This window comes from Podarcis bocagei (assembly GCF_964188305.1).
Source record: "Podarcis bocagei genome assembly, chromosome: 5".
In the NCBI taxonomy this organism is placed as follows: domain Eukaryota; kingdom Metazoa; phylum Chordata; class Lepidosauria; order Squamata; family Lacertidae; genus Podarcis; species Podarcis bocagei.
The window spans coordinates 28,720,722-28,732,941 of NC_138129.1; the positions used below are offsets into that span (position 1 = coordinate 28,720,722).

Consider the following 12,220-nt stretch of genomic DNA (forward strand, 5'->3'; position numbering starts at 1 on the left):
TGTAAAACAAAAAGAAAAAGAAAAAAAAGAAAGTTGTTGGCCCCTGCCCTTAAAGCTTAAAGCCCCTGCCCTTAAAGCTCTTTTATCTTCAAACCGGACAGCTCTTCAAGCAGAGGACTGTCTTTAGTAAACTAGCACACATGGCCATTTTGAGCCCTCACTCTTCCCCACCCCTCCAACACACCCACACCCACACACACCCCTGCTTATGTGATGCGTATGGTTTGTTCTCACCTGCTATGGAAGAGAACACTCCAAGAGAGTTTGCAATTGCTTGCAAGACAGAACCAAGGGATGAGAGGCTTTCAGGTCAATGTGCAGAATTGCAGCCCCTCTCTAATGTATTTCAATAATGACCATTTGAAGATGGGTGCATTACTTGGCTATACAGTGGTACCTCAGGTTAAGTACTTAATTTGTTCCGGAGGTCCGTTCTTAACCTGAAACCGTTCTTAACCTGAAGCACCACTTTAGCTAATGGGGCCTCCCGCTGCCGCCGGAGCATGATTTCTGTTTTCATCCTGAAGCAAAGTTCTTAACCCGAGGTAATATTTCAGGGTTAGCGGAGTCTGTAACCTGAAGCATCTGTAACCCGAGGTACCACTGTATTGCAAAACATGCAGGCTAGGGAATTGAATCCCAATCCATTTCAATTATTCTCCAATACATGTGTCAAGACTACCTTGTGTGTTTTCAGGTGAGGATAAGAAAATAAGAAGAGCCTAGTATTGGGTCAGGCCTGTGGCCCATCTAGCCCAACATCCAGGTGCTTGTGGGAAAGCTGTGATTTCCATTAACTGGTGTTCAGAAGCATACTGCCTCCACCACCACTAGTAGACATTGCTAGACAGATTCATGGCGGTCTAATTGTATATCTAAGCCATCATAGCTCTATAGTTTAAGTATGCACTGCATGGAGTATTTTCTTTCAGCTGTCCTGAATCTCTCGACATTCAGTTTCATTGGCTGTACACAATAGTACAGTATGAAAGAGGAAGAAAAACCTTTCTGTATCCACATTCTCCATGCCATGCATAAATTTCTATCATGTCACCTCTTCCTCATTTTTCTCTAAACTAAAAAGTCCCAAAGGCTGCAAACTTTCCTCATAGGGGAGTTCTTCCACCCCCTTGATAATTTTGGTTGCCCTTTTTGGAAACTTTTTGAGCTCCAGAATATCCTTTCTGAGGATAGCTTTTCGCTGGTCAACTAACCTGTGAAAATGATTATCACTAGTATCTGCTTCCCTACTTGTATATTTATTTATTTATTGGTCAATTTATCAGATGTGTGCTCCTAAGGGTTTCATCGGGTAACATTAAGATTGAAAGGGAAGCGATGTTTGCTTCCATACAATGATGCAAATATTATTTTGCAACTGTTAAAGAAAAAGCAGATATGTCACATTCGTAAGGCAAGACTATGCTTACTAAAAACAAGCAATGTGCTTCAATTTGTAGAATACCAAAAAAGTTTATTAAGTGCTTTGCTGAGACTCCCAGAAATATTCATTAAGTCTGTGAATCCAGTTGGAATCCGGTTGGAATCCAGTGTAGGGAAAGGTAACTTAGCTAGGCTGATGTGTACACAGTTAAATGGTGAGTATTAAGGAACCTTGTTGTTCCCTTTACTGTCTGGTTTGCATTTAGTACTTAAGATCTTGGACAAATATTAAAAAGGACAGAAAATATGGTTACTTTTTACACAGCCACCTAAACATTACCATAAAAAACACCCACTGTGTTTTTTATCAGTCATGCAACAGTTTGCTTTAAAATATATTATTTTATTTATTAAACTCTTAAATATTCAACAAAATAAAAACTGGGGTTAGGAAGAGAACATAAGAGAAAATGCAAGGATCTTTCAACATGATTATGGAGTTATATCAGCATATCCACAACACTCAAAGAGGAGCAGTCATGCAAGCACTATTATATTTCCCCCCACCATAGCCTTGACAACAAATGCAAGCAAGCAAGCAGGCAAAAAGAAAATCCCACAGCAAGCTTAACATTTCTTAACACATAGCTAAACATCCATAGTGTCTAAAAATAAAAATGCACAGAGATGGTGGATGCTTTTCAAGCTAAACATGGACATAGTGTTTTGTTTTTAAAGGCAGGTGTTTAAGAGGTACAAAGGCACCAAAACTGGCAGTTATTTCTGTAGTATATATTATCACAGTTGAATCCTCCACAACCCAAGTTTGCACCTTGATCCTTGTGCTGTTTTAAACAGCAAAATAAAAATTATCATTCTGCATTATTTCAGGTTGGCAATGACATTCACACTTGTGCTTATATGTATACTGGCAGCCCATTCTAGTCACCTCAACACATCCCACCTTCATAATTCATCAGGGTGGATGTGTTTTACCTTTAGCTGATAGCAGGGGAAATTTATCTCCAGAATCAGCCTGCTTTGTTACTTAATCCAATACCTTTATATCCATGTTTTGTAGGAAGATCCCTTACCAGCATAAGAAGAATATATAATTTTAAATGATTTTGACTAAGAGATCAATGATTAAAGAGTTCCATAGAAACATCCTGGGACAGCTAACAATTTTGTATAAAATGAGGGTAATGACACTACTCCCTGTGGCAGCTATAGTTGCACCAGCTCTCAGTTTTGTAAATAAAAGATCACACATTGGTACAATTCATCTCTGCTCAGGAGTTCTTAATAGGCAGGTCTTTTTTAAAAAACAGACCTATATTTTTTCCTTACTTTATCTTCATAAAAAGAAAATCCATTGGCTGTTCTCTATCTATGCAGTAAAGAGGTAGTTATGACCAGATGCTTATCACTACACACCTTCCAGATAAAAGGGGGAAATAAATACAATTACTAAAAATGTAAGCAGTGTGCTATCAACATTTCCAAGTTAAGATCACAAATCACTATATCTAGCACAGGTGTGGTGCGATAGAGCTGCTCCCATCAGTGCCATTTAGCTGGAGAGCAATGCTTTCAGCTGTGAAAAGAAACACTCATGCAAATTGTAGGTGGCATCACCTGTGGTTCATAATACTGAAAGGAAAAAAAGAAAGAAAGAAAGCTCCAGAGGCAACCAATTTGGAAATACACAGTTCTGTGCAAAAGCTGTAAAAGGACCAGCTACAAGGAATTGGGGAGGGGATTCCTGGATTCTCTGGATAGTTCCAAAGGTCTTTTCTAAGAATCCCCCGTAGCAGCCAATGTTGTTGGACTATAACTCCCATCATCCCCTGCTCGCATGTCCAAAGCTTGGGGATAATGGGAACTGTAGTCCAACAACATATGAACTACATTGGCTAAGAGTATGTAGCCAGAGTAAGAGTATGTAGCCAGAACATGGACCCAATTGATGTGAACCACAAACTAAGGTGACAAAATATCTGAACAGGTTGTGTACCTACTATAAACCCACTGAGCCCAGAACAGCTGGTTATCCAGAATACCTTGGGTGGCAATTCAAACAGAGGTTAGCCTGCATTCTCATAAGAGGACATCAATTTTGGCACAAGATTGTATCATTAAATGTGTTCAAGTTTGTACAAATAAAACAATTCTAGCTAGAATAATCAGCATTTCCTCCTTTAGAGGAGCATTCACATTATGAGGTCTTATATGTCATGGAAGGAAAGCTTGGTTCTGTTCCAGTTAGAAGATTAGTCAGAGGGTAGTGGCTTCTTCTCTGTTTAAATGGAGAGCAAAAACTGGGTTTCTCAAGCCTTGTTGACATAGGTTGCTTTAGTCTTCATCATTTGGTGCATAAGAAAATCCCAAAAAAGCATCTGTTGCACTGCAACTACTGGTAGCAAAGTCGGGGGTACGGATGATGGAGCTGGAGACCGCTTCCTGAGTAAATTCTGGGTCAAAATGCCGTAGATCAGCAGGACCAGCCTTGAAAAGGAACAGCAAGTTATTTTTTTTCTCTATTCTGCAAGCCTCAGCTTATGACAGCAATACTAATACTGTTTTTTATTATTACCAATGAGAGAGGAGATGGTAACATAGGAAGATCCCTGCTGGATCAGACCAAAGGCCTGTCAAGTCCAGCACTGTATTTTCCACTTTGGCCAACCAGATACCTGCTGAAAGCCCACAGACAGGACACGAGGGCAATTGCTATGTTATGTGAAGCCTGAGCAAACTATGGCTCTTCTAAACCAGAACTGGATACTATTTCCAACCCTGGTTGAGAGGCAAATGATATTATGCAACCCCAGTGACCAACACATGGCTATGATGCTTGGACTTGGCCAGCATATTGCAAGCTTAGCTCCGATTCCTGCATCACAAGTGGTTGGACTAGATGGCCATCAGAATCCCCTCCAACTCAACAATCCTATGAAGTCAGGAAGCTCCCTGACCAGTTATATCAGGCATGAGGAACCTGTGGCATTCCAGATGTTGTTGCATGCCGGCTCCCCCTGGCTCCAATGAGCATGGCCAATGGACAAAGAGGGTGGGATTTATAGTCCAGCAACATCTGAAGAACCACAAGTTACCGTGCCTTGTATTGAATGATCTTGGGGAGAGGTGGAGGTTCTGCCCCCGAAATCCTAAAAGAAGATGGAGCAGGTGATCTCTTTAAGCATTTCTTAATGTTCCATCAGGATCCTCCCCCAACTGCAGAATTCCATCAGGCTCTAGGAAAGGGGAAGATGGGACAACAAGGGCTCTCCATTGGCTCCACTGAAAATACTAGCAACTCTTGGCTCATCCTATCCTAATTTGTTCCATTCCAGTTGGTTATTACAATAAGAAGCAGTGCCTGAACTTGCTACCTTCCTGCCCCATCCATTTTCCTCTTGTGTCTTTTTAGGCTGCAGGCTTGATGGCAAGGACTATCTTACCCCCTTGCTATCTGTAAGCTGCTCTAGAAGCCTTTTCTCCTGAAAAGTGGGATAAAACACTTTAAATTAAATAATGCCCAGTCTCTATTCATCATTACGAAGTAGAAAACTTTCCACTTACCACTTTAGGGTCAAATGGAGGTGTGATCCTCTTACTGTACAAGTCGTCCCAGTTTATTGGACTGAAGAACACGTGGTTCTTTATCTCAAGCTGTGAAGAAAATGAATGTCACTCCAGAGTAAGCCATAAATTCTTAGAACTTAGATGTTGGGCACATTCACTTGTATCTACTCACAAAAACCTGTACGTTTAAATTTCCATGCATCCACCCCCACCTCAAAAAAACAACAACAAAACAGCACCACCATGGCCATCTCTCAGCTCATCTGAGATCTCTTAAGCATTTCCCTTCTGCAGAGCTCAGGTGAACACAACTTTCTGTAAACACAGTCAGCAATATGTATTTGCATGCATATAATGTCCCAAAACAGTACATTAATCAAGAGAAAGCAGCAGCACCGACATACAAAATCAAGCTGCAATGTGGGCAAAGCAAGAAATGCATACGAAAATGTCGACATATTTTCAAGTATCATAGTATGCAAGGAAAGCGATCACTAGCAGCCAATTAAATACTGCTAACTATGAAAGTTAGCAGTAGCCCTCTGTACTGAATGTGTTGCCTACTCTGATCTTATCCCCATACTGCTTCTACTCGTCCTTGGGTTTCCCCAGACATCCTTTTTATGGTGCATTCATGATGATTTGTGCTCATGATGGTATCAGGGCAGTTATATGTGGTCCTGCTTTCAAAAGCTTTGGTGTGTACATACTGGGTGGTTTTCAGCTATTTCAGTTTTTACTCAGAGTAAACCCACTGAAATTACTGGGCATAACTTAGCCATGTTCACTCATTTCAGTGAGTCTGCTGTAAGTAAAACTTAGTTGAATGTCATTCATTGCTTCATTTTCAATCAGTGCATATCTCATAAATACCTGCTGTGGTATAAAATGTCCCCATGTTTTTGGTCCCACTTTTGTTGCACCAAAGTGCAATAGTGCCCTTCCAGATAGCAATAATAGGGTAACATTGGAGGAACACTGCGAAACAACTAATATAGCAGAATGATATGTGAACGAGTCTGTATAAATCCACCACTAAAGTACTGTTATTGTGCCCATTGCATGTTGCAGAATACATCCACATTTTAAAAAAATACCAGTCTGGAGGAGTTATTATCCTTGGAGTTATTATCACTGCTGCTAACAGGAATGGGAAAAGGAATGGGCAAAGAATTTCAGTTCAGTTCACATTTAAAGGTGAACCTATTTCATTCACCCTTTCCAATGCACCCAAAGAATTCGCACTTCTACAAATTTTGCAGTGCAGTTCTCCAGTCAAAGAATGTGTGCAAAATATGCATATACTAGGGCAAAGCTTGCATAAAAATGCATATATTAAGGAAAACAAGATGCAAAATGCATTTTGGTTTGCAAAAATATTAGGAGAAATTCCATACAAATGTGTTGGGAGAAATTCATGCTAAAATGGCAATTAATTTTCATGACACCTTTTTTTTATGTAAACTGATGTGAAAGACTGAATTTAATGACAGAAAATGAGAAATTGAGAGAAACCAAGACTGACAGATTCACCCAGTGCTAGCTGCTAATATGAAACATTGATTACACAGCCGCAGCAGAGTCTCTAGTCCCCTAAAACATAGAAATGACATGGTCACATCTTAGGGGTTTTGCAATCAATGCAAGGCAGAAGGACAAAAATGAAGGATGTGGAGACAACCTGACAAGAGAGCAGCAAAGATGACAGGGGACAGTGCAGATCAGCCAATAACTGACACAGAAAATGAGAGGCTGCAGGTGTTTCAACAGGTGTTAAAATATTGCTCTCTCGGGGAAGGATGAAATTCTTAGTGAAAACAAGGAATGAGTAATGGTGACTAGCACTCTAAACGTACAAAGTCTGTCTTGGCTCCCAGCCTCTTCTTCTGATCTTTATGGAGAAGTCCTTGCAGGATATCGCAAGCTGCTATGGTCTTGGTTCCTTGAATCTGAAGTGGCTTGTGCAGAATATTATCATACATCTGAGACACATCCCGGCTGTAAAACGGAGGCTGATAGGAGAGAAGTGGAAGGGGAGAAGAAGGAGGAGAAAAGTCAAGTTGCATAAGCATGCATTGCAATATTGCAGAGACATCAAATTCATGCTAGTTGTTTTTTTTCTACAGTTCAACAGGAGAGCTAGGAAACGGAGGGGATAGTGCTTCTTAAATTTTTGTTTCATATACTACTGTGGAATGTTTCAGATAAATCCTCAGTTGCTTAGCAATGACTAAGCATGCAGTCCACAGCTTGCTCTGTTTTATTAACACAACCTCAGTCTAACCTACACTCAAGCAAAAGGTAGCAAACACAGCTGGGAATCATATAATTATGGTTCATATATGGTGCACCAATTTGTGACACTGTTTGCAACAGATTGCTACAAACACAAATCAACAGTCAGATACAGGGCAGTGTCAGCAGCTGCTGAACGGTCAACTTTTGTCCCCAGAACATAGCTATGCCTGGGCTAATTGAGCTAATTCCACTGGCACAGAGGAGTAAGGAGGAGCCAGGCTCGTGTCAATAGTGTAAGACTAGTGTGAGTCTTCTGCTGGATCAAAGTCCAATGTTCTGTTCCCACAAGTGCCTAAGGGAAGCTTGCAAGGATGACATGATTGCAATAGCCTCTCTCACGTGTGATTCCCAGCAACTGGTAGTTAGAGGCAGGCATATTGCACCTATGGGGTCACGAAGAGTCGGACACAACTAAACAACAACAACATATTGCATCTGATACTGGAGGCAATGTAGCCACCATAACCAGTAGTCATCAGAAGCCTGTGAATTTGTCTAAGTCCCTTTTCAAGCTGTCCAAGTTGGTGACCATCGCCACACCTTGTGGTAACAAATTCCATATTCAAACTTTGTTGTTTCTGTGCTTCCTGTGTCTCCCCAACATTCAGCTTCATTGAATGTCTGTGGATTATAGCATTATTAAAGAGGTTGGGGGTGGGGTGGAATGGGACTTCTTCCCGGAGAGCTGAAAGTGGCTTGAATGAGGGATCATTGTAAATGGGTATAAACACCTCTGCTTTTTGCATCTGGTTAAACAGGATGACAGCTTTTTCTGTTGCTCCAAACCACCTGTAAAAGCCGTTTGTCCCACTGTTGCCTGTGGTCTAAATTGGCTTGCCCACAGCTTAGGATTCTCTTTCAAACCACTTTCAGCACTTGAACTGTTGCCTGCAAAAGCAACGTCAGTTTTTGAAAGCTCACCAAACCAAACAACATTTCGTAGAGAACAGCTCCAAGGCACCACCAGTCTACAGTTCTGTCATAGGGCTGTTTCTTCAGCACTTCTGGAGCCAAATACTGTGAAAGGACAAGAAGATTTAAAAACAGAGCACACCACCATGAAGTATCCCAGTAACTTTCCAGAAGCCACATGGGTAAGGTGAAAAAGTTAGAGGACCCTGGATGGTTAAGTTGAGTCAAAGGCATCTATGGGGTTGCGGCGCTCATCTCGCTTTCAGGCCAAGGGAGCCGGTGTTTATCCACAGACAGCTTTCCGGGTCATGTGGCCAGCAGGACTAAACTGCTTCTGGCGCAATGGGACACCGTGACGGAAGCCAGAGCACACGGAAACGCCGTTTACCTTCCCGCCGCAGCGGTACCTATTTATCTACTTGCACTGAGGTGCTTTTGAACTGCTAGGTTGGCAGGAGCTGGGACAGAGCAACAGGAGCTCACCCCATCACAGGGATTTGAACCGCCGACCTTCCGATCAACAAGCCCAAGAGGCTCAGTAGTTTAGACCACAGCGTCACATATGTATCCTTGATTGGTAGCCCAGCAACATCTGGAGGATTCAAGCTTCTTTATGTGACAGACTGTTGCCTCGTGTTTTCAAATGAAAACATACAACTCCCACCATCCCTGTCCATTGGCCACGCTTGCTGGGTTTGATGGGAGGCCAACAACATTTGTAGGGCCACAAGTTCCCTACCCCTGTTATAAAGATTAGTGCTTCTAAATTCTTACTGGAGTAGGAGGTAGGGAGCAAAAAGGATAGGAGAAATTCAACCCATCCAGTTTCAAGTTAAGTTGAACAACCCTTTTTTGTTTTTGCTGTGGCTTGTTAAAAGATTACCCAGCATGTTTTAAATGGGAGCATAGCCTCACACCTCCAATTCAGGCCTTAATTCATAGTTTTGACACTTTCAGCTCCTCCTAACAGAATTATAAGTTACTTCAGCTCATGATGTTCACTGTCCCTACAGAGTTCACACAACTGGCAGAGAAGAGAAGGGGACCAATTTGCAGCTTCAGATTCAGTACTTTGACTGTTGTTTGTTTTAGATTTAGAGCAGATGTCCTCTGTTAAGTTGTGGGTGAACATATCAGACGACACAGCGATTCTTCAAACAGCTCTTGTTTATTCACAGGCCAGAATAGAACTAAACTGAAGGGTTCAGCCAGCCTGCTTATATAGAGCTCCACTACAACGACACAGTAACCACTTTCTGTAACTATCCAATCACTGAACGTCACTTTCGATCCCTTATTTGCATATGTGGACCTGAGTGAAAACTATCTACAGTATCCCCCTGCTGGCCCAGGGTGAGAACTTCAGTACATAACATCTTCAACTTTTGGGGGCCAGGTAGCACATTATGAAATGTAAGTAAGTGTCATGGGCACCACAGAATACCCATTTCACATATGGAAAAAGGGCAAACAATAAGCAAAACATCTACCCACACTCCAAAACAAACACAGATTTTTAAAAAAACAGGCAGCAACCCCCAAACAAAAAGCACCTTCCAACACACAGCCAACCCCCGAAAAACCAAAGCAGTCAAAACATCCTGCAACACCCCCCACAAAAAAATCAGGCAAAACAAATGGGCAAGCAGAAAACAGGCAATGCATCTCCATATGGGTCCCATAAGAACATGGGTATCTGGCTGTTGCTTGCATTTCATTTTCCATCAATCCTACTATCACTTATTCTAAAAAAGGAAAAAAGAACAAACACCTAACCTCAATTAAAAAATAAATAAATCACAACTTGAGAGGGGCAGAGGGCTTTGGCAGGCACCAAGCAGTGTCTGATAGCACAACAATGCCCATGACCACTAGTTTCGTGATCCCAGATTTAGAGAATTGCATTGTGTGTCATGGCACAACAACATCAGTAGGGGCTACTCCGTGTAAGCCTACAGGACTAAAAAGCCTACTCAGCTGGCACAGTCCATTCTCAGTGGTGGTGCTCAGTTCCTTGGAAAAGTCAAAGCAGAGACAAAATCACCTATTGAAACACATAGACGTGTTTTCATAATCATACCTCTGGGGTGCCGCAGAAAGTAGATGTTGTTTCCTCTGGCTCCATTCCTTCTTTGCAAAGTCCAAAATCAGTCAGTACAACATGGCCCTAAAAGAAAAAGGAGAAATACTGAGCTCCTTAGGAAGCTGTATTCCATATTTTGCCACTTTTGCATTCCTATTTGACTTGGTTGTCCCAGTATAATTACAAAACTTTTCCTACCAACAAATAACAACTGAAGTAGATCACACAGTAATGTGCAAGAATCCATAAATACATACCTGACAATCCAAGAGAATATTTTCAGGTTTCAAGTCCCTAAAGAAAGGAGGAAAGAGAATAAGGGAGGTGGGAATATGGTGATTAAAATCTGGTGGGATTTCAGGGAATCCTCTCCAGCTTCAAATGCTTAGATGTATCTGTTAAAAGAATTACATCTTGCAGATTCCAAAAAGTCTCCAGTGTTACCTTTCACATACCAATGAAATCAGTTCTCTTATACACTTGCTTTATTTTCTAGCGTTTCTAGATCATCTGTTAATTGGCACAATGTTTGGTCATTATGCCACACTTTTTAGTGCAGACATCCTGCTACTCTTCTAACCTTGAAGGGGCCGATAAAAAAAGTGATGGAAAATTGCACTGCTGTGTAAGACTCCAGCTCCCATCAGCCCATGCCAACATGGCCAGTTGCCAGGAATAATGGGAGCTGTAGTCCAACAACAGGAGGGGTATAGTTTTCCCACCCCCCTGTTAAGTGGCTCTGGGGTGGGAAAGAAACACATTAGGAGAAACAGGGAATGGTTAGTGATATGGAGGATTGCCTCTTGACCGCTACTAATCTAGCTCATCAACTCTTTAGTGGCCGAGGTGGGGGGGTGGGGAGGTTGACATTCCAAACTATTCTTTTTTTAAAAAAAGAAGAGTTAAAATTTTATCTTCTTTAAAGGCAACACTATTCTGAAAAAAAAACACTCCAACCTTAATGTATCACAGTAGCAGCAGCATTATTGAAATTGCTTCTTAATATATCTTACTAAAGCTACCTGCTGTTATTGCAAAAATACTGTACCGGTAGATGATGTTCAGTGAATGGAGGTAGCCCACCGCACTGGCCATTTCAGCTGCATAGAATCGGGCTCGAGGTTCACAGAAGCAACGTTCTCTTTGCAAATGGAAGAAGAGCTATGAACCAAGACGGGAGAATTTGAGGCTGGAGAAAACTTATTCCGTAAGTACCTCTATGCCTGAATCAAGAGACTTAACAGGTTGCTTATAACAGGGTTTTGGATTTGACACACTTTCCTCAGAAAACAGCTTCATTATTCCACACTCATGGAATACCAAGTATTCAGTATTCAGCCCGATGCCCTATTCCTCGGCTATTTCAGGAACACAGCAACCTGGTGCCCTCCAGATGTTTTGAACCACAACTCTTCCCATCAGAGATGCGGTACAAGACATCTGGATGCACTGGGCTGGGGAAATTACGTAGCTTATATAAATTATGTAATTAATTACATACATTATGTTGTCATTATGTTGTTCTACACCATTCATTTCAGTGCAAATAAGGGGGGGGGAGAGAGAGAATGCAATCAGTGATGTATCATTTGCAAGAACAACAATAAATATCGATCACATTCAGTAGACCAATTTCCATTCCTGATACGGGATGAATAAGTGACCACAAGCAATTTGTTCACCTGTTTCCATTTTCGTTGGACTTCTCTAACATCCCTCACTGTCCCTTTTCCCTTGTCTGTCATGTTTTGTTAAGATTGTAAGCCTGCCGGCAGGGACTGCCTTATTTTGATTGTTTGTAAGATGCTTTGGGAGATATTTTGGCTGAAGAGTGGTGTACAAATGGTCTAAATGAATGAATAAGTAAGTAGTCCTAAGTTTGAAAAAGTTGAAGACCACAGGGGTACAGCGTATTAAATATGATAACTAGAACTGAACATATGCCAAATCATTCAG

The 12,220-nt window shown here is 41.5% G+C and overlaps 2 protein-coding genes across 16 annotated transcripts in view; one reads left to right on the forward strand and one right to left on the reverse strand.

Moving 5' to 3' along the window:
- The window catches only part of LOC308588109 (uncharacterized protein), a 336,103-nt gene that overhangs the window by 70,293 nt on the left and 253,590 nt on the right, over positions 1-12,220 (forward strand). The window lies entirely within an intron of this gene.
- Positions 1,766-12,220, reverse strand: part of SGK2 (serum/glucocorticoid regulated kinase 2) — a 35,613-nt gene continuing 25,158 nt past the window's right edge. For all 10 annotated transcript variants that reach the window (XM_081196499.1, XM_081196497.1, XM_081196503.1 and 7 more), the window contains 7 exons: positions 11,313-11,425; positions 10,522-10,558; positions 10,262-10,348; positions 8,191-8,286; positions 6,828-6,983; positions 4,969-5,058; positions 1,766-3,891 (listed from right to left, as the gene is read on the reverse strand). In XM_081196499.1, the coding sequence (XP_081052625.1) occupies positions 3,739-3,891; positions 4,969-5,058; positions 6,828-6,983; positions 8,191-8,286; positions 10,262-10,348; positions 10,522-10,558; positions 11,313-11,425 (732 nt within the window). In that variant the 3' untranslated portion in view covers positions 1,766-3,738. The remainder of the gene's footprint in view (positions 3,892-4,968; positions 5,059-6,827; positions 6,984-8,190; positions 8,287-10,261; positions 10,349-10,521; positions 10,559-11,312; positions 11,426-12,220) is intronic.